This window comes from Odontomachus brunneus, unplaced genomic scaffold (genome assembly GCF_010583005.1).
Source record: "Odontomachus brunneus isolate Ranch 3 - 2012 unplaced genomic scaffold, Obru_v1 Obru_scaffold_105, whole genome shotgun sequence".
NCBI classification, from domain to species: domain Eukaryota; kingdom Metazoa; phylum Arthropoda; class Insecta; order Hymenoptera; family Formicidae; genus Odontomachus; species Odontomachus brunneus.
The window spans coordinates 757,316-780,734 of record NW_022639555.1 but is presented as its reverse complement, the minus strand read 5'-3'; the positions used below and the strand labels follow the sequence as shown (position 1 = coordinate 780,734).

The 23,419-nt window shown below is 36.5% G+C and overlaps 2 protein-coding genes across 9 annotated transcripts in view; one reads left to right on the top strand and one right to left on the bottom strand.

Annotated features, from left to right (window-relative positions):
* The window catches only part of LOC116849070 (protein vein), a 934,475-nt gene that overhangs the window by 255,308 nt on the left and 655,748 nt on the right, over nucleotides 1–23,419 (top strand). The window lies entirely within an intron of this gene.
* LOC116849074 overlaps nucleotides 1–23,419 on the bottom strand; it is an 82,663-nt gene that overhangs the window by 7,573 nt on the left and 51,671 nt on the right. For 2 of the 5 annotated variants that reach the window (XR_004379071.1, XR_004379072.1), the window contains exons 3-4: nucleotides 13,835–14,395; nucleotides 9,694–10,134 (exon numbers count right to left, since the gene is read on the bottom strand). Coding sequence is in view for 1 of the 5 variants with exons in the window: in XM_032825861.1 (XP_032681752.1) it covers nucleotides 9,955–10,134 (180 nt within the window). In the remaining 4 variants the exon portion in view is untranslated. Of the gene's footprint in view, nucleotides 1–7,997; nucleotides 10,135–13,834; nucleotides 14,396–23,419 lie in introns of those variants that run through there. The other 3 variants (XR_004379070.1, XR_004379069.1, XM_032825861.1) reach the window with 3 other exon arrangements.

Genomic DNA, 23,419 nt, shown 5'->3' with positions numbered 1-23,419 from the left:
TATAATCCTGGCGCCGAGACAGTTGAGACCAGTCCTGCCGCTGCGGCCATCCCAGCCACAGCGATTCCCACAACGCGTGTTCGCCTTTTTCACCGTGTGCTCGCGGCATCCTGACTCCTCGAGAGTGTGTTCGCTTTCGTCGTGCGCTCGCGGCATCCCGATTCCGCTCCCGCCAGGCAATCTCGCCGGCTGCCCGCCGCACTCGGACCCGATCGATTCAATTACGAGCTGCGAGGCATTTGGGTTGTATACTCCCAGTCTCTGTCAGTTGATGCCGACTCCCCCAGCTCGTCCGCCTAACTATAAGCCCGCGATCACCGAGTGCGGTAAAGATGAGGGAATGCTTACTTGGCAGTGCCACTCGGGAAACCGACCAAGAGCCGAGAACGCGCCGGCCGGCTCTCGACCCTGAGCTCACCTTCACCCCGCGGCCGCACCTTGAAATCGAGATCAACCGCCATCAAGTACAGGCCATGCTCGCCACCGGTTCCGAAATATCGTGCATCAGCCGGACTACGCTCAGAAAGATCGCCCCCTGCCTGGTACCGATTCCAGGGGACGGGACGCGGGTCAGACTCGCGAACCAGGAGACCACCGCGACGCAGGGGACCGTCCACCTGGTTCTCCGAGTCGGCTCTCACCAATGGCGCCACACCTTCCACGTTATGGAAATCATGGACACGGCCGTCCTCATCGGCGTAGACCTGTGGGCAAGGTTGGGTGTATCGCTGGTGCCACCACCCGCCCTCCTCGCTCGTCACGATCTGCCAAATGGCGACAGGCCTGCAACACATAGGCCGGAAGAAGAGGAACGCCTCCGCGCCTCTACCGAGAGGCTCTGCGCCTAGCGACAAGCCTGCGCCTGTATAACTGTATAATTCAAGAGACCATAATAAATTGTTTTCTTTTTGGTTTTCACTAAATTGACAATTCATCCTTCCTCCCGGTCCACTCCAGACACCGGCGAGCCGTCCACGGCCTCCTTAAGTCTCGAGTGTGATGAGCGCACCTTGCGCGCTAGTGTCGTCACTAGTGTTCTTAAATTTCCAGAAAAATTGCCTTTTGGAAAAACTTTTTTACGGGTTTTTTTTCTGAAAAAATCCGTCATTTTGGGAAAAATACTATTTATATTCACAGAACGCAGATGTCCTCAGATATCTGTCTATAATTTTTTTAGATATTCTATTCCTTACTATATGTATTTTTTACTTTTCTCCCCAGGATATTATGTTAATAATACTTATAATCGAATATCGATTTAATATGAACGCGCGCAAAGCGTTATATCAACATTACAATAATTGACGTATCACTTTTCCTGTGTTCTACACACTCTCAAAAACAGTTTTCTAATGAAAGATTGAATACTCCATTCGAAAACTATTCTCTTATTGGATATCGGACGTCGGAATCCTTCATTATTGTACTATTGTGTACTAATTCAAAAGTCAGCGAAAACGAACAGACCTAAAAGCGTTGACCAATCTATTAAAGCTAATACAGTAAAGTATCGCCACTAGCTGTTGCGGAAGGCGTATGTAGGACAGTCTTAAATGAAAATAAGTGAAGAATGTTAGCAAACACATTGTAGAGACCTGTGTTTCTAGTCCATCACTATAGTCAAGACTGAGATGTGAGTAATTGTTAAGTGAGGTTTAATGAAAAATATATAACAAATATATTCCTTAAGTTAAAAGCATGGAACTCTTCTTATTTTTCCTTATTCCCAATATTGGCAAGAAAATATCGATATTTTCGTATTTTTCCTATTTTTACAAAAACGATTAAAAACCGGTTTTTTTTCGGAAAGTTTCCGGGTTTTTTTCCAGCCTTCAGAACATTAGTGGTGACAGCCGTTTGCGGTCGAAGCGAACTGCTCGAGATAGCCAATTGGCATCGCGGGAAATAGGCAACAATGGAATTCACATGGCTTTTGCAAGAACGGATACAAAAAGTTTTGTGGGCAAACATTTCTCGTGTATTGACTCAGAAATATTTGGAGAACGTGTTACTCTAGAGGTAAAAACTCGACTGTTCGGCGTGTTGTAAGCATCAAGCGAATCTCGACGCCGCGAGTGAGCCTGGCGAGTCGCGCAAAGAGGCCGTCGCGCTTTACGACGTCGTGTTATGCCAAGCACGGCCGATTAGTCGAACTGAATTGTAACCGAGGCAGGGTCTCTCTCTCCCTCCTCTCCCTCCCTCTCTCTTTTTCTCCCTCTCTCTCTCTCTCTCTCTCTCTCGTTTTCTCGCTCGCTCGCTCACTCGCAGTGTTTCTCTCTCGACTAATGGAGCATGCATATTGACGATGTAAAGCGAGCGATGGGTGGGTGGGTGGGCCGCCAGCCAGAAGAAACGATCGTCGAGGATATCATAAAGCGGGGGAGAGCTTTCCCGATCCGAGACACGTTCTCATGCATATTCAGGGCACCGCCGCGCGTTGACGATATTAAAGGGCGGAGCAATTGTAGGAAACACTTTGCGGGCTTAATTAATTAAAATACGCGATATGGCGCGTCGTCGATCGCGCTGCGCCGCTCCGTTCCGAGGCAGTGAACTGCTTAGATATCCCGCAGGAAACCGCGTAGGAAGCTGCATTAATTAACGTTATTTTTCAACCGTCACTCACAGTCCAGCCCATTGCACTCGCGCTCTCTTAAATCGCCCGTTATTCACAGGAGTGAACTCGAATCGATGACCGCACTGGCGAGAGCAAGCCGGTCTGTTACTTACAACTCACGCCGCCGATTGACGTTTTTAATGAGAACGAGTGTATCTTATGGTTCTGCGTTTTCTTTAACATATGGAACGCTGTGGCGGTTATCGATAGCACTGATCAACAGGTAATTCCTAATGTATTTCATTGATATTCTTATGCATCCGAAAATGGATTTAGATTTACCTAGAGTTTCTTTTTTATAGTTATATGATAGTTATCTGAGATTTAATATATTTAATATATTTTTTTATATTGAAGCATTATCAACGTGTTAAGTATTTTCTATAAAAAGTTCCTCTGTTTAAGTGATATATTTATCTATAAAAGTTTATTAAGATTGACGATTTTCTTGCTTTTATACAATTTTTCTTCAATTAAACACAAGTTCTTATGTTTAAGAGAGACATACCATAAGCTAAATAAAATAGAAAATCACCAGCTTCTGCATTTTAAATTAAGTATATTATGTCTGTATATATATTGCTCAAAAGAAATATGACATTAAAAAATTATAGGCAAAAATAGGTAAAGTATGAATGAACAAAACTTTGTGAAAAATCATCATACGAATATCTTTTTTTTTTTTAGTTTAGTCAAGAGTAAAATATCTGTAAGATTTCTAAGAAAGTATTGTTAGATTTTTGTTTTATAATATCCTGAATCCACTATTTCTCCAAAAATGTAAGCGTGATTTTTATAGTAAATTATTTTATTAAATTATTTTATAGTAAATTATTAATGGATTCCGCAAAATTTCTGCGAAATCCATAATACAAGCAAAATTTTTTTGTGAATTATAGGATTATAAAGATTAGTTTTTCTTCTTTTAATTAAAAAATAAAGAAATTATGTATATAATTTTTTTTGCAGAGATTCTCTCTCTCTCTCTTTCTCTTCCTAAAGTATCCATATATTTTCATCAGCTATTGTCGATATTGGAATTACCCAATATGCACCGCGAGTAAGTTGCCGGTCAGATTTTACATTTATGTGTGTGTATATATTAGATTATGTGTATATGTGTAAATTTACATAGGTATTAAGTGTGTAAAATTGAGTCTCAGGGTTTAATATCGAATTTTCCTCTCTCGATGTGTGATCACTTCTTCCAGCTGCTCGTGCATGTTGATGCAGGACTTTATTTTCTCTTCAGGAATCTCATTCCAGATTTAAATTAGCACTTCTTAGAATTTTTGTAGATTGGTTGATAGTCTTTCTAAATCTCTCAAATACCCGATATTAAACTCCAAAACTCAATTTTACTCTTTTAACCTACACAAATCTATACACATACGCATACATATACATTCACATATAATCTAATATATTATATACACACACAATGTGAAAAATCCGACTGAAATCTTCGCACAGTCCACATGAGGTAATGCCAATTGAATGATGAAAATGCACGGATAACTTTAAAATAGTGTGTCTTTGTAGGAAAATCATATGCACACTTTTTTTTTTTTATTGAAGGCAGAACATTAGTTTTATGATCCCGTAAATAAGATTTGCAAAAAAAGTTTGTCAGTTCTATGCTGCCGAAATACGTAGTTTTTACTATAAAAATTATATCCTTATTTTTGGAAGAATATTGGGGAGAAAATATTATAAAACAAAAGTTCAGTAATGATTTTCTAGTAAACACTTTATCCTTGAAACTATAAAGAGATATGTGATAATTTTTCACGCATTAATGTTCATTTAAATTTCACCTATTTTTGCTTATAATTTCTTGATGTCATTCTTTTGAGTAGTATATAAAAAATCAATTTTCTCGCAATTTAAAGTTAGTTTAAATCACATCATTAGAAAATCCTGAGTGATAGAAAAAATCTATTGCCATTTTTTATTTAGCGCAAAAAGTTCTGTATAGATTATATAATTTGATCCATGAGGCAAATTTTTTTTTAAGATTATTATAACCGGCATTATATGATACTACATCTAATTAACGCAAGAGTAATTTTCGTCAATTATTATGATCTAAACTATTAGAATATTTTCTACCAATTGCTAATTATTTATGCTTAGTTGCAAAACGATTTATACACATTTTTCTCAATAAAATTGCAGCGTTCGAAGTTGTTACAATTGAGAGACGCGAAAATAAAAATGTATACAAATTTTTTTGCAAGCGAGCATACCGATATATTGTATCAAAATAATATATCGTTCAAAATAATTGAGTATCTATTTCTATATTAAGTTATACATACAAAATATCAATATATGTGATCAATTGCATGTGAAAAAATCGGTTATATAGGAGAAATCTGGTCTATATAGATGGACTCAACATTGTCGCTTATGTATTTTTTTTTTAGTATTTATCTGAATAAAAACAATGGGTACACATACACAAAATCGCGAAGTGGTCCTTTTAGAACGTAGACATTTTTTCTCTGCGTTTGATTAAAATTGGAATAATTTAACAGTAAAAAAATGGGAAAAGTTGATTTAATAGTATCAAAGTAAATTTCCAAGCCTCTCGAGAAATTTTTTATTAACATTCTCCATCGTGAATGAATAAAGTAAGGCAACGTGTTACTAGCTAGAATGAAGTTTCTTGCAAGTGTATGATATACTATCTGGGATAATAAAGGGAATTTTCATTCATAAGATTCTTGTGATCGAGCATTTGGACGAGGTAGAGTTAGTTTATAATTAAGAGCCGGCAGGAGGGCTGTGAAGACTTCTTGCGAAGACTCCGAAACTACTAATCAAGATACATATTTTATATGTGGCCTTCTTCACTCTGCGCTATTGAGTCGCTGAACTTGATACACAGAGAGAACGATTTATTGAATTAAATAAATATTTCTTTGGAATAGTCTAAAAAAATTATTTGGTTGACACAACAAAAATATTTCTTTGGAACTAAGCCGCAAATAAATATTTTTGTTGCTTCAAATAAAATTTTGTTCGATTAATCGAAAAATTTGTTTGGACTATTCCAAAGAAGCGTTTATTTGATTCAACCAAATCGTTCTCTCTGTGTACCAAAGCAAGATATTGCTGCATGTTTATATTTTCGTTATTATAAAACAAAATATACGGTTAACAGAATTGTAGCGGATATTAATACATAGAAGAAAGTTGTCATGTTTCTACATTTAGTCACAACAATTAGTTGTCTGAGAAGTTGTAACTCTGAAATGCTGAAATATGGGGTATTTAGTCCCAATCTCCTTTGAAGAACCAATAAAATAAAGTAAAAGATACACACACTCCCGAATTACATTTCTTCACTATATGTTTGATATAATCTAATCATCATTTAAGTTTAATTTTATTAATTAAGATAATTTAATAATCATTTAATCAGTTAAATTTCCAATAAAAATTAAGTAATTTTACAGAGGTAGTTTCTTAAACCCTCGTCGAAAATAGTTCTAGTCTTTTAAAGGTGTTATCCTACTCTTTTAGTATCTCATCATTTTATTAAGAAACATCATATTTGTCATCATCATCATATTATTTAAGAAACTTTTATAGATACCAACGGTTTTGAAATATTTTGGTCAGTGTTAGGATCTTATCAATGTGATGTGTGAGGTAAGGTAAAATACCCAATTATTGATTCTTGTGCCTGTTTGTACCAACAACTGAATTAAACGTTGACCTAAGTTTAAACTCTGTTTAGACAAAAACAAACTCAGGCTAAGATTTAATCGACGTTGGTAGAAACGAGCATAAATCATTGGTATTTTAATGAAACCGGGTTTTTTTTACAATCAGCAGTCAAAAAACCAACGCTACAGTCAACGTTCTAATTACCACTTTAATTTTCAAGAAAATGTCTAAAAACTTTCGGCTTCGAGCCTGAGTGAAGCTCAGGCGACCTTTTTCTAAATTCGAAAGAAACGAGAAGAAATCTCGACGACGAGCCCGGCAAAAAGTTGCAGAATCTATTAAAACCCGAAGTGTCTCTAGAACGGATACTTCTTGTGAGAAAGGAAGTCTTTCATAGACAGTTGCGCGCGAACGTGCACGATGTCGTTCTGAGCTATTCGCGCTTCCACACGTGTTCCACGGCTTTATCGACGAGAATCCGTCTGAATGGTTTCACGAGAAGGAGAGAGACAGGGGGAGAAGCATCGAGGTATCACCAGTAGTTTGTCCTAAGTCGGATTAGCGCTTTCGAGTCGACCGCGAAGTGCACCGCGTTCCCGTTAATGAGAAACCAAGGTGGCGGCGCACCCTCGCGACAACGTCTGCGCCGTTAACAAAGCCATTTCCGACGTCAAAGCTGCACGCCCGTAAAAAGGTCGAACGTCTGTTAAACCGCAGTTACCTAGAGGAGCCCGGCTCGGCGGATCATTTGCAAAAGTGGACTGAATAATTTCGTTAGAGCTACTCTACGGTCGGCTGGCTGGCTGATTGTGTTCGTGACCCGCGTCGTTGCCGTTATTCAAATGGGAGATTAAGCGAGCTCCTCGACTTTGGGTTTAATCTTGCCCTCCTCTTTTCGCCGCGGCCTACGTTTGGCGTAACACTTTTTGCGCGGGCTTCCACTCGTACTCGTGAATATACCACGTGGGGTCGGTCGGTATTCACCCCGGCGTTCGCGCACCGAGGTCGCGTTTCATTCCCGCTAACCTCAGCCGCGAGAGCAGCCCGTCCGTTTGTCCAGACTTAAACAGAGCTATTCCCGACCCCTTTGTCATTCGCGTTTACGCGAATCGCTTTTTTCCCCATTCAAGGTGCCTCCCTCCGTGCCCAGCATACAATAAATTATGCTTATTCCCGTGTCCTGTATTCCCCGCAACGATGTGAACCTTCTATGAGACTCTGTCCCGTCTCCCTGTTTCAATTCGATTCCCTTCTCGCTCGGCGTCTTCGCACCTTTGCTTACTCCGCTCTTTATCGTGAGATGTAATTAACGACGTTAATTTAGTTGTTCCGTCTAGCAGGGAACTTTGTCGTACGACGTAATGAAATCTCAGACGGTCCCTTCGGACCTGCGGGCTCTCCTCTCTCACGTCTTTACTTTCTTCGCGGCCTTTCACCAAGCTTGACGTCGAGATTTTTTGTTGTTTCTTTCGGATTCAGGAGGGAATCGTAACTTCTTACGGGCCGATAGTTTCCGAAAGCTTCCGGCGAATATATCGCAAACTAAAATGACGATTTGAAAAATTCGTATTAGCAAGGCAGATTCGATTTTATAAAAAATGTCAAAGAATCTCCCAAAGAGTTTTGCCTAACTTTACGTAGATTTTGAACTATCTGCATAGAGATGATTGTGTGGGGTTTTAAATCATGAAGACTTAAAAACTTATCGTAATTAAGTACAGTTTTTTAATAGATAATAATAGAAATATTAAAAATTAAGTAGTTTTACAAAGATAGTTTCTTGAACCCTCGTCGAAAATATATAAATAATGTCTTTTAATGGTGATATCCTATTCGTTCAATGTCTCATCGTTTTATTAAGAAACATCATATTTTTCATCATCATATTATTTAAGAAACTTTTATAAATACCAACGGTTGTGAAACATCTACCGGTCGATATTAGGACCTTATCAGTGTGATGTATGAGGTAAGATAAAATACCCAATTATTGATTCCTCTTGTGTCTGTTTGTACCAACCACTGAATTAAACGTTGACTTTTAAACTCTGTTTAGACAAAGACAAACTTAGGTTAAGATTTAATCGATATTGGTAGAAACGAGCATAAATCATTGATATTCTAGTGAAACCGAGTTTTTTGCGATTAGAAGCAGTTGTGAAATCCTATTTTGATAACATACAGTGTAAAGAAAAGTTTAATTGCAATATTGATTGCAAGAAAAATCAAATTTTGTTCTAAAATGTCAATGATTAAAAGGATGTACATAATTGAATATTTATCTTATATTAATTTTTATACTCATATTTTCCCTTGCAGGATGCTTCCAATCAACTGATAGTCTTATATGGTTGGTAATTATTTTATATAAACTTCAGAGTATCAGCAGGCGTTAGAAAAATAGAATATTAAAGTCGGACGTAGCATCAAAATTTTGATTCGGAATATTTCTCAGATTCAATGCTTTGATGATGAATTCAGCTCTGATGATGAGTTACTGAACGAGTAGAATAACACCTTTAAAAGACTAAAACTATTCTCGACGAGGATTCAAGAACCTCTGTAAAACTACATAATTTTTAATGTTTCTATTATTATCTATAAAATAATAAATAACTCATGACTGCATTCGGATGGTACAAATAGATAAAATTCATTCTTAGAGTGAAATTTCACTCGTAAAGTGACTATTGTGTGACTAGAATCGAATTTTCACTCATATGAAGTAAATTTTCCACTCTGGATCGTCAAGAGAATATTTCTACTTGAAATTTAAAGAATAAATTTAATGTGTCGCACAATTACAGGAATAAATTTATTCTAATCGACTGAAATATTTACTTGTGTAAAGTCAGAATCCACTCTGAGTTTGAGTGAAGTATTCACTTTTACGATTCCGAGTAGTAGTGTTTTCAATTTTGAGTAAATCACTTGTTTAGAGCGAGATTTTACTCGAAATTTTAGCCTTACTTTCGACCTGAACTTTTTAACATTTATATGTTCTGAAGAATGAAAATATATTTAATACATATATGGAAACTAAAATCCTATTCAGCGTAAGAAACGCACAAAATGTCACTCATTGGTTTAAAAAAGGACTATGTTTCTCAACAAAGTTAATAGATCGAATAGAATCAACAGAAGTTGATATAAAATATTTAAATAGGCATTAAGTAAAATATTCACAGGTAGAGAAAGTAGGATTCAAATTTTGACTCAGACATTCTGAAAAAATATAGGAAGTGCTCTTGAATTCATAAATTCTATTCTATTGATAGAAATTCCACTAAATTCCTTCTATTTCTACTTCTATTTCCACTATATTTTCACGAGATAAATCTACTCTCGACATAGCCCGCCAGCGCGGGCGCATCGATTCGCTCCGAATCTCGACCTACGATCTGTATTTATTTGTTCGCCAATCCATCCGGGACGATTCGTCGTCCTCGTCGCGGTCGTCCCTGTCGCCTCGTGTCCTTTGCACTTTGCGAAGCGAGCGTCATTGTCCCTTCGGCTCGACCCTCTCACGATAGTTTACGGTCTCCGGGGTGAGTTTAACGACTCGCACGTCGATCTCCGTGGAGCGTCTCCCGTTTCTCGTTCCAGCCGACGAGCCAACCTGTGTGTGCCTCAACCCGGGAAAGGCCCTTCCTCGGTCATTAGTCTGGCCGACCCGAGATCTGAATCGCAAAAAGCGCGATACGCGCGGCGCCGGCCACGTTGTGTTTTACTCGCGCGACACGTGCGAGCGCTACACGTCGGCGAATTAATCCACGTCGCCGCAATCCCGAGATTAACCCCTTGAGTTCCCCAGAGCTGCGCTTTTTGGCCGTAAACTCCTGTAAAAATTATTTCAATATATTCAGCTTGCAAGAAAGAGGCGCGCGAGACAGTTCAGAGGTTCTCTCTTCTCTCTCGGGTTTTCTAATTTCTCAACAAATCGTAAATAAATTTCCCTTTTCGTTATCATGACGTCAATTTCGTCAATTTCGTATCGGCGTATATCAATCGGACTCTTGTTATTAATCGAACTACTACTGATACTAGCAGCGGTAATTACCACTGTTTGCAATAAGACAAAAATGATAAGAATGGCTTATACACTACAGAAATAGATATGGAATAATATATGTTATAATCATCTGATAATATGTAAGTGATAGTAATAATCACTAGTAGTAAATACTACTGTGTCCAAAAAGTATAAGACCAGTTTTTATTTATTTTAAAAAATATTTATTTATTCTGCCAAATCTATTTCGTCGCCTTCAAAGTAATCCCCTCCCGACACAATACACTTATGCCAACGTATTTTCCAGTCCTCGAAACAAGAATTAAAGTCGCCTTCCGGGATGGCTTTCAGAGCGCGTAGCGATTCACGTTGTATCTCTTCTATCGTCTCAAAACGATTTCCCCGCAGTGGTCTTTTGAGTTTCGGGAATAGCCAGAAGTCACACGGTGCTAAATCAGGCGAATACGGTGGTTGTGGAACGATATGGATCGAATTTTTGGCGAAAAAGTCACGAAGAACGAGTGCAGTAATTGAGATGTTTTGGCACTAGTCGAGATTTTACACGTTTCAGGCCCAAAATATCTTTCAAAATGGTATTGGCAGATCCTTTCGAAATACCAACAGCATCAGCAAGGTCTCTAACAGTCATTCGACGATTAGCAAGCACAAGTTCTTCGATTTTCTTGACGTGTTGTTCATCGGTAGAGGTTGATGGTCGTCCGGAACGCTCTTCGTCTTCAACACTTTCACGACCTTCTTTGAACTGTTTATACCACTTGTAAACATTCCTTTCCGAAAGCTTTCTGCAACATCCTAAACGTTTCTGCACCCGAAATTTCATTCCGTAAACAAAATTTAATGCAACTTCTTTGCTCAATATAATTAGACATTGTAAAAATCGCCGAATGCACTTTTAGCGTCGTACAAAACCAAGCGTAAAGCAAAAAGTAATGAATGTTTTGACATGAAATTTGTCACAGATGTCTGTCACAATGCTGCCAACTTAGAAAAAAAATATTTATGATGTGCGGTTTACCCGCGCGATTTAAATTGAAAACTGGTCTTACTTTTTGGACACAGTAGTACTCATAGTAAATGAATGTAAATTATAATCATTAGATAGTAAGCAAATGTGATTCATTAACGATAGATCTTTTTGTTACACGCCAGAGAACACAGCACAAAAACGCATTACTTCCTTCAATAATCCCGTAATATACGTAGAGCGTGTTACTTAGGGCCGATTGTCCCTTCTTTGTAAGCTACAATTAAGTCATGTGTCTGTCTCTGTCTAATTTGAAGAGAAAACGAACACAGACATATGATTTAACTGTCAGGTAGTTACCTGATAGTTTCAACTTTTTAGTAAGTTACCTGACTGTTTCAACTTCTTGGTAAGTTTACCAAGAAGTCGAAACAGTCGGCCCTTACACGTAGAAGGATATTCGGAACACACGCAGAAAACAACATTTGGACAATACTTTAGATATTGCAGCAAATAACAACGACAACACGTGACTCACTTCACAATCTCGATAACACACATTGCATTCGTTAACCTTAACGTAACTTCTAAAATGACGTTACAATTATACCCAGATCACCTTCATAATCTCTCGTGAGGACGTAGACCGGGTTGAGATGAACAGAAAAATTCCATACCGTTTTGCGATATTCTCAATAATAACCGAAAAATTAATTGTGAAAGATTAAGGAGAAACGCACGCTGAATGATTGAGGGAGGAGCACTCGCGGCCTAATAATATAACGCACGGATGTCACGGTGATTGGAAAAATAACGCATCAATGCCTATACTTATATTGTTGCACTTCTACATCTCACCTCGACGCGGTGCGGCAAGACGTAGGATCGTAGATAAGCCGCGCGGCTTATCTGCCTGCTATATTACTGAGTCGCGAGTGAAAGTGTTATTTCGACATGTATTTATACAACATATAAAGAGATGAAAAATATAATTTTGATGATCAAATACTCAATATAAGTGTTTGGTACATGCAGTTAAAATATATTTCGTTTTTCTTTTCAAGGTCGTCATTTTGCAGTAATATCTTGACTCTCGGCGGTTCAATTAAGCTGAATTTTAAGTAGAAAATTTCCGTAAGCTTGTCGTTATCGTGTGAACCACTATAATAAAAATTGAGTAAAAGTTAACAAAATTGCAAATATCTTAGTGGAATATTATTAAATTTTTAGTTCTTTTATAGTAAAAAAATTAATATTTCAAAATTATATATTTTCACAAGTTTGTCAATGGTCAATACGATAACGACAAGCTTACAGAAATTTTCTATCTAAAATTCAGCTTAATTAAACCACTGAGAGTCAAGATATTACTGCAAACGATCTTGAAAGAAAAAATGAAATATATTTTAACTGCATGTACACTTATATTGAATATTTGATCGTCAAAATTATATTTTTCTTCTCTTTATATGTTATATAAATAGACGTCAAAATAACACTTTCACATATTCATTCAGTTTGTCATAAAAAATTGTGAAAAAACAAACACGTTTTTCAGGCAATTGACCCTTTAATCCCCTTAATCATTCAGTGTGCGTTTTTCTTTAATCTTTTACAATTAATTTTTCGGTTATTATTGAGAATATCGCAAAACGGTATGAGACTTTTGTGTTCATCTCAATCCGCTCTACGTCCTCAAGAGAGATTGTAAAGATGATATGGGACATCCCATATATGGAATACTTTTAGCATTAATTTTTCTAGGCCTAGACCTGAATATATCAATATTCACGTTATACATCGATATTATACACATTCTACATTCATATTATACTGTTGTTTCCAATTGTCCGCTAGTATTTGTGTCATTACAATATATTTCGTAAACACTATAAGAATATATTATATAATTATAAATCACAAAAATATCGTCAGAGCCATTGGAATGATCGCCTGTCATTCGATTTTCCAAGTCAAACAACAATCGAACATATTCATATTCATAATAAGCAAGTATACGTGTTAAATATAAGAAAGAATATTTCTTTGGATTTAATCAATTTCGTTGAATTGAGAAATTTAATCATTGAAATGTAAAAAAAGTTGATGTTTGATAAGAAGAAATGTGACTGCTGGCGATCGAAGTTCCATTTTTTTTTAAACATGTTCGATTTTCCAAGTTAAACATGTTTAAAAAAAAATGGAACTTCGATCGCCAGTCACATTTCTTATGATCGAACATTAACTTTTTTTACATTTCAATGATCAGATTTCTCAATTCAACGAAATTGATTAAATCCAAAGAAATATTCTTTCTTATATTTAACACGTATACTTGCTTATTATAAGCGTGTTGGTTTTGCGTGTGTTAATTAAAATTGCCAGTATAGTGTGTTAAAAATGGAGACATGTTTAACATGCTTCAAGCGTTGTTTTAACACACACTTCGTTTCGCAGTGAAGTTCGATCGATTCGCCTTGTATATTCGCGCGAGGAAAGCGCGAGAGTCCATCTGGTAATTTTAAATGCCGGACACACGCACCCGCCATACGTGCCCCGCTTCTCCGATCAGTCGGTCTTGTCGCGTTCGAACGGGTCGAAGGATAGGATCCTCCACGGTGTGTCCTGGGCCACGTCCCGGGAGAAATCTTATCGGATATCTATGCCAAGGTGTCTACCAACGTCTGCTCTTGAATGGATCCCCGGAGTAGCGGCGACGGGGTAGCCTCGACTTCTTCTTCGCGAATCGGGGAGATTCTCCAGGTCCCCCGTGCGTCCCCCGATTCCCTTAACTTCCTCGGAAAACCCGGTCGCGACGGAGCCTCCTTACCTCACCTCATCTCTTCCGGTTCTGCCACCTCTCGCGAGATCCCGAGACGCAATCTTGGATTAAGGTTCTCGTCGCATACACGTGTACCTCCCGCGCCACTTGGAGTTCACACGTGTTCGCGCATTCGCGTCCACCGGAGTGAGAGGTAGGGATACTCGCACGTTGCGCACACAAGGTGCGTCCCGGAAGTCGTTTCTTTGGTCGACGAAAGGTTTCTGCGACGAATTCGGAGTGGATATCTTCTTCCTCTCGGCGTACCTCCGCCTGAAAATTCTGTCGTGACAGATTTTTTCCTCAATAAACTATTTCATTTTTTATATTAGACATGTCGCGTTTGTTTTCGAATTGAAAGGCATGGAAGTGAATACGAGACAACGTCGATTGCATTCAAACGAAGAAAAAGGCAGAAACATGCGAAGAAAATTCTAACTTCAGAGAGTTTGCGATAATCTATTAAAGCAAGGATAAATAATTTTTACTAATTCAAGTAATATCTCATAAAAAGTGGTGGTATCCATGTCAAAGGATAATGATCTTGCTCTCACTATACTTTGCGCGTGAATGACTACTCGTATAAGAAATTGCTTAGAATCTTATTGGAATCTTATTCGATTCCCCAAAAATAATTATAGGTTGTTTTGGTATGGAAATTTTCAAATATAGCATAAATTCTGATCACATACGTGTTTTAAATAAGTATATCGTATCGTAATATCAATTAGGAACTTTATTCGTACCTCAATTATTGAAAATTTTTTGAGATCTAATTGGTCTCTGTTCCGATTGTCTAAATAATTGGAGTTGCAATTTTAAGTGGAAAACCTTAAAACGCAGAAGAAAATTTGCGCAAAAAAAGTAAAAAGAAGTGAGGAAACAAAAAAAATAACAAAATAATAATCAGTATTTTCGTAATCATGATATAAAAAAATAAAAGTTTGTTTCTTCTAAAATACAGGCTATTGTACGACTATTCTTACAACTGTTCTTACCGACTATTAATAGTAAACAATTACAATACACTCGAATATTTAATATAATTAATATTAAATGAATAATATTTAATATTTAATATTGAATATTTAATTTGATATTAAAGTTTTATATTTAAAATAAAAATATAAGATCTATTGTTTTATTAAAGATATTTATAACTTATTTAAAAAAGAGTTTGAGTAAAATACTTGTAAAACAGTGTGTGAGTATTTATGCTTTTTTAATATTTCAGATACTTAAGTACAGATAATTTTTTTCAATTTCATTTAAATTAGATATTTTATTTAATATCAATATAATATAGAAATACGAAAAATGAACATATTGAAGAAACATTTAATAAGAGAAATGAGATTTGTTAGAATTTTATACTTCGAATCACATTTTTTAAGTGTTACACTTCTAATCTTCGTAAATATTTTCTATCTCAATCAGAATCGATCACTTTTTTTTTAGAAAATCAGAACGTATTGCAATTAGATTCCAAAAAATTTTCTATGTGGGGTCAGAAGTATAATGTTTGAAACATAAGATTGTAGTGGAAAACCCAAAGTTTTCTTAATATTGTGGATTTTCAGTTTGTTATTATAAACGTTATAGACGTATATAAACGTATATAGATCAATTTTATCAATATATTTATCAATTGAAAAAAGCGCAAGTTTACATAATATTCTTTTTTTAATTCTAAATAGAAAACAATATTCAGGACAAGAATGGAATTTCCAATTGCTATCGTAGTGGAATAATGAAGGACCTAAAATTAAAAAATATGACAAAATTATATGATTGCAATAATTTCTATTCGTCAAGAGGATTGGAAAATGTAACATTGAAAACAACGCGCTTTTAAAGTCATGTAACTGCGCTTTTTGAATGAAACAACTACAAAACTATTCGATATAATGCATTTTAATAATTGTATTATGATATCTATTTTATATTTGAGTCAATTTATTTTATATTTGAGTCATTTCCAGCCAAAATTTAAAAAATCAATTTTTTAGATTTTTGAACTTTCAGTCCAATTTTTACTATGACAATTACGTTTCCCTAAGTATAATACTTTTTTTAATTCTTTTGATAAATATATTTATTGTGATCATAAAATTTTGATCACATTTTTTAACAAATTTCAGTAAATGTCTTTTGGGACATATTTGAACATTATAATCAAAATTTATTTTATATCTGGAAAAACCTTAAAAAATTGTTATGCAGATAGTGAAGGTACATAGATAGATGATAATTATTTGCTCTAAAAGCAGAGAAGGAGAGCTTAGGGCTTTCAATATGAGTTCAAGTTACTCACGCTGTTGCTTAGGACTTAAAGTACTTGGACACAACACTACAGAGACTTAAAATACTTGGACACAACACTACAGAGGTTTCCAGATGCGTTTGTTTATAAGTTTCGCGCGCGCGGATCGAAACGCATGCGTTGAAGCGCCGTACCGATAGGCAGATTGCTTGTTATAAACACGCAATTGGTTTTCAAACTCGTTATTAAAGCGTGCGCGCGCGATTTTCCCTTCCAACAATTTTAAATTCAACTTCACCCGCCGCCATCGCCGCCGCCGTTGCTCGTAAAGGATGATTGGTTTGAAAGCGTTCCGAAATATCTCCATATCGACGAGATGGAAATATCGGCGCCAGTTTGGAAAAGTAAATAAAAGTATTGACATCGACCGTGGCTAATTGCGACAATTCCTCGACCGCGCAAATTACCGCGTCGCGGCAAAACCGCGCGTGTAATTATCGTCGCGCGAGCGTGCGTGATATTTAGACGGGGCCCCCGGCGGGAAATATCAGCGAATAATCGCGATATTGCCGCGATTTGTTATCTCGTCGATTTATGATATCGCGAAATTTCTCCACGCGAGCGACGGGCACAGAGAGGGAGGGGAATGGAGAGGGAAAGGGGGCGCACGACTCTCGAATAACTCGCCGTTGGCGCTTGTTAAATGAGTGATTTCCTTTAATGGACTGCGCTGTAATTTGTTTACCCCGGCTACCGCGATCTCTCTCCGCGCGAGGCTAACACTCAGCGAATTAAGAGGAATTGGTGGCTGCGCACACGCCGACAGACGTGACGGGAAATTGCACGATAAGCGGCGGCTCAATCGGGAAAATTTGACAACACTTGATGTTGCACTTACGTACCTACGTATCGTTTCGCTTTATCTCTGATAAAACTGCCGTGCAACGGACAGATGCAACGTCGAAGTATGACTTTACCACCTGTAAACTTGCCCAACACAGCGCGACGACAAACAAAAAAAGACAACAAAACACGTTAGATTTATTTTTGTTCCTTCTTTTTTTGCACACCCGTCCTCTCTTGTCAAAATTGAAGGGAAAAGGTTTGTGAATATTTGAGCGGTGCCGAACGCGAAGCTAGCGCTTTTTTCACTTTTCATATGGGTGTTGTTGGAAAAAAAATTTCTCGCGCGTGCAGATTAGAGTGAATCGCTCGCTGTTTTTGTTTCGAAATTAAACCAGTGATATTAAATGTAACTCCCCGCTCCCCACTTTCCCTGCACTTTCAACCGGAATTAATATGCAAACCGAGCACACAAAGCAAATTTCGGGACATACGAGTCTTATCAAATTAAACAATTTGACGAAAACAGTTTAATAAATAAAAGCATAAGTTATCAAAAAAAAATTATTTATGTAACGAAGGCCAACGGTAAATTATTTTTTCTCCGATACACTCTCTCTCTTGAGTATAAAAATAGGGAAAATATACTTTCTTCCTCTCATATTATATGGCCCGGATATTTTTTTCCGGAGAGTCGGAGATTTTGTGTTTTGTCCGAAAACTCCGGACGAAAACCAGAGAGGTGGCTGGCAACCGTGAAGTTGCGACTAGATTCATACTGCTTGTAACTGTCAAAGAGACGTTGTTCTATCGCACTTATGTGTATAAGAAGAGATTTGCGCGTCTTAAAAGAAATATCTAAGTCAGGGCTCGAAACGGTTTGCCAATTTTGCAAACCTCGGGATTCTCGGGAGCTACGCCAATCTCCCCTTACTGCGCAGCGGGCCCAAAAACTGACGCTCGCGGCTCCTAGCTCAGGGCCTTTGGGATCATAAAACGCGCATGTGGTACCAAACAATGCATTCGGGAAGCGCGCTGATCAGCCGATTCGAAAAATGACCTCTACAATATTTTTTCACTTTTATCTGTTCTACTTATATTTTTCTTTTTGGACGTCTTATGAGGGACACCCTGTATATATATGTAATATATTTGATTCTATTTATATTTGTATTAAAGAAGTTACTTTCTTTTTAGTTATATAAATTAAAAGTTTATGATATTTGTTTAACAATTATTGATAAATATTAAAATAAGCTTACATAAATTTTATATTTTTGTTATAAATCCGCATTCACTGGTTAGTTGTTTTGCAATATTTTATATATGTTATATATGTTATATTTTATATATTTTATATATGTTATATTATAAACTTAAACACATTATAAATGTTTTATACAGAAATGCATTACATATAATTTTCTTTTAAATTACCTGACAAAATGTACAATATAAAACTACAACATAACACAAACTAAACAATGAATAAACTATGTGTTTGTATTAAATTTATTATATTTTCTATTTTATTGTTAACAGACACATTGTTTAGGCATTATTTGGGCATTACTAGGCATTAATGGATATTACTAGGCATTTAGAGGGCATTACTAGACATTAATAGGCATTACTAGAAATTAGTGGGCATTGGGTAAACAATTTGGCAGTAATACCCAGAAATTGGACATTAGTAGGCATTGGTGATATGACTTTGTTAAGAGGTTTACTCCTAGGTCGGATCCATTCTAATATAATTTGGTTCAATTTATAGACTACATTAATATTCGTAAACTATTATAATTCTATCGCCTGCACCAGTTGTTTGCAATAACAGTGCAACCGTAAAGGGCCTTTATTAAAGTTAAACTTTTTCTCTCGAGTCTCTTTTTGTTGTCCCTGTTACCAGTAACGCAACTCTACTTAGCACGCCGTGGGAAACGTCGTCCACCTTACTCTCTTTACTCTCTACTCTCTACAAGCACTATAGCCAAACACTGAATAAGTAACTTGGTTAACCGTTCGCGGAAGTCTCAAGTAAAGGTGCAGAAGCATCGTGGTTCTCAACTCCCTCTGCTCTTAGCAATCTTAATTGGTATAACGTTCTCTATAATAACCCCAAAGAGTTGTACGTTATAGCATCTACCGATCCACCTATCTACCGAATAAATCCACCGATTATTTGTAAGCTAATTAGTAATTAGTTATTAAATTGCTCTTAGTAATCTTAATTGGTATAACGTTCTCTATAATAACCCCAAAGAGTTGTACGTTATAGCATCTACCGATCCACCTATCTACCGAATAAATCCACCGATTATTTGTAAGCTAATTAGTAATTAGTTATTAAATTGCTCTTAGTAATCTTAATTGGTATAACGTTCTCTATAATAACCCCAAAGAGTTGTACGTTATAGCATCTACCGATCTACCTATCTACCGAATAAATCCACCGATTATTTGTAAGCTAATTAATAATTAGTTATTAAATTGCGTATGACTATAGGCCATTAAGCACCACGTTCTAAAAGCAATTGCGCAATATTGTGCAATATTTTTCAGTTTCTCACGTCCCTTGTCGTTACTGACTCCGGAAGCAGAGGTGCCATATTTAAGACGCAGTCAGTATAACTACAGTGCTTGCGCCGCAGCGCACACAAGCGAAGAACTACGTACGTGTGGGCTGCCTGTCAAGTCCAAATTAGCGATTGACGATTGAAACTTGACCAATTGGAACAAAACAAACTAAAGCTGAAGCTCGTTGATTCATCAAAATCTAATCTTCAATCGTCAATCGTTAATCGCCAATTGCTTGTGTGATTTGGCCTTCACGAACTATAGCGCTTGGCGTTTCGGCCAGGCTCAGGCGGTGGAAGAGGACAGACGTAAAAGATGCCATCTCTTTTTGACCTATAGCTATATCTAACGCTGTTAGTAACGGGATTCATGTCTAAGTCTCTTTATTATATCCAGAAAATTCTTCCGAACTGCCAACACTGTCTGCACTAATTATATCTCGACGCTCGCATCGCTTATCGCGCGCGCGAAGGGGGAAGTGGAGGAGTGCGGCGCATTTACGGAAAAGTAGAATATTCATTAAGAAAAAAATTTCAAGCTCAATAAAAGAAAAGATAACAGTAAAGCTGAACATTCTTGTCTAGCAGTATATGGCAGATTTAACAATAAACTTTTTCACTGCGTAATACATGAAATTATTTGCACTTTAAGGTAGTACATGTACAAGATGAATTATTCAAAATTCATTGAAATTTACACTATATATTGATTTAAATATTATCTAATAATTGGTGCAATTAGAAATAGATTAACCATGCGAAAGCTGAGATAACGAAAGTCAAAGTTAGCACTTTTAACATGTATCGCATTACAAAAATGGCTCCTGACAAAATATTTCGGTAATTATGCAGTATAGGGGACCCACCTCCGATGACCTTGACTTTGATATATATTATCAAGGACACCCTCCTGAGTAACCTTCAGAAGGTTTTAGCCGTTGCTCGTTATTCGTTAAAAAGTTATTTACAAAAGAAGTTATTTACAAAAGTTATTAACAAAAGAAGTTCCATAAATAGAACGTAATTTTTGGACACCATATATACAAAAACGATACTGTGTATCGTTACACAGTATCGTTTTTGTATATACAGTGTCCAAAAATTATACTCATTTTATGCAACTTCTTTTGTTAATAACTTTTTAACGAACAACGAGCGACGGCTAAAACCTTCTGAGAGTTACTCAGGAGGATGACCTCTACAATATATGTCAAGGTCAAGGTCATTGGAGCTGACTCTTCTATAGTCTATAATTACCGAAACTTCTTTTGTTAATAACTTTTTAATAAACAATGAGCGACGGCTAAAATTTTCTAAAGGTTATTTAGGAGAGTGTCCTTGATAATATATATCAAGATCAAGGTCATCGGAGGTGGGTCCCCTATACTGCATAATTACCAATATTTCTAATGCTGATGATCAAACTACATCCAAGAATTTTATGAAAAATTACAGTAATATTCAAGACTAATGCACGAATATAATATCAAAATATCAAACTTTTTGACCACGTAATTTTAAAGATATCGACGTCTAAAAATCCTAATCTAAAAAACTATCCAAAATGCAGAAAGCTATCGAACTAGTGCAATAAGTTAGAGTGAAAGAAAGTATATTTGTCTCACTCTAACTTATTGTACTAGTTCAGTAGTGCAACGAAAATAATGAATAAATCATTTATAAACTTTTATGGAGAAGCTTTTAGTCAAGAAGACAAAATATTTGATAAAGTAACCGATATTGTCTGTTCGCAATTAAATAACAATTTCCCGAAAGAGGTAATTGCATGTCTTGTTCGCACTCGAACGTATATTCGATTACGAACACTCAGTAAACGAATTGTTGCAAATAATTTGATTAACAAAAAAGGACGGAAAATTTACAAAATTGCAAACAAAGAAAATATGAAAAATTTATAATAGTTCCAAATATATATTTCTATACATGATAAAATAAGTGTTTATGTACAAATATACATTTTACTATTATTAAATTGTGTTTTGTTCATATCTCATTATTTTCACCCGTTGTTTTTGCTGTTAGAACTATCGAGAACTGTCGAGAACTGTCGTTCAGTGATGGACTTTGATTCGCGAGCAGCACGCATCAGCATGGGAGAGGATACATAACTCACGTGACCGTGAGCTTCACGGAATCAAAGTTTCCATCACTGAACGACAGTTCTCGATAGTTCTGACGGAGTTATAATCCCTACAATAAAATTTAAGAAGAGTTTCGGCAACTATCTATTTTTAAATAATTTTTAATCTTCGAAGTCACCTTCAAGATGACGTCATCGAAATTGAAGTTGGCCAATAACAGTACAAATTTTCTAGTAAATATGCTCACTTTTGTAATTGTCACAATGACGAATTGTCAATTGTCATAATTAACGAGAAACATAATCGACTCCAAAGACTCCTCTATTTCGATCACATCCGTATTTACTGTGTAAATCTGCATATCTGCAACCATTTATAAAGTTAGTGTAACGTTTCTTGATCAAATATATTATATGATATTTGTACGATATATAATATATATTTGTTACAGTTTCAGTTCTTATATAAAATATAGAAAAAAAACATTTTTTCAATAATTTAATGTGTATAAATGTTTGAATTGGCGCACGACTTCTGCACATTGTGATTTGTGCCGTCATTTTGCGTCCATTCAGCCAATCAAAAGAGGCGGACGCGATGGCCAGACTCCTTCTTCTAGGGTTTCTAGCTTCTCATAGAGAATACATACTCGTAGAGTCTGACCACTCAGACAAATTTTGTAATAAAATGGCATCAGTCGCATTGTGAAATAATTCCGTTCGTTAGTAATATACATTTTCTTGATTATTTTACACTATTGTAAATGAAGAATTGATTCATCTTTGAAATAAGTAAAACTATTATATTGTTATTTGCATATTAAATGAATGCATAGTATAGTATACATTATATATCTCAAACGAATGGAGGAAACTTAGAGTTCTAACCTTAAAAGGTTATTGATAAATTATATGATTATAAATAATAAAAATACAAATGTATATAGACAGGAGTCAAAATACCGAGCTGCTGTTATTGGATGCAAAAATTATTACCAAAAAGGATATTCTATGTAACCGTTACTCTAACAGCACGGGGACGTTCTGAGGACGTTCTGAGTAGATCGCAATGCGTATATTGCGATCATCTCAGAATGTTTTCATATGTACTGCGATCGACTGAGTACGTTCTGAGTACGTCTCTATGTCTGGGGTAGTAGCTACTATAGAATTTCGTGCGAACGTTCGCAGCGATGTAGGCAGGACGCAATGAAAACGAGAAGGTTCACAAGGAGATGACGCCAATTAGGAAATCGCTTTTCCAACGAGTCATAGTGCGTTCGATAGCTTACATGTAGCTAATAAAAACCCTAAAGGCGTTTGTGCCAATGGGCCTTCGTTTAGGAGAAATTACAAAACAAAGTTAGGGTCACGCAACTATGTCCCATGTAAAGAAGAACATTAGAATATTTTTCGAGTAAGCGGCGTAGCTGAGCCGACTAAGGCTCCCGTCCATACATTTTTGCGCAGGCGGCGTGCGTTCGAGTTCCGCCGACGACTGCTTCGCTTTTTTTTTTTTTTTT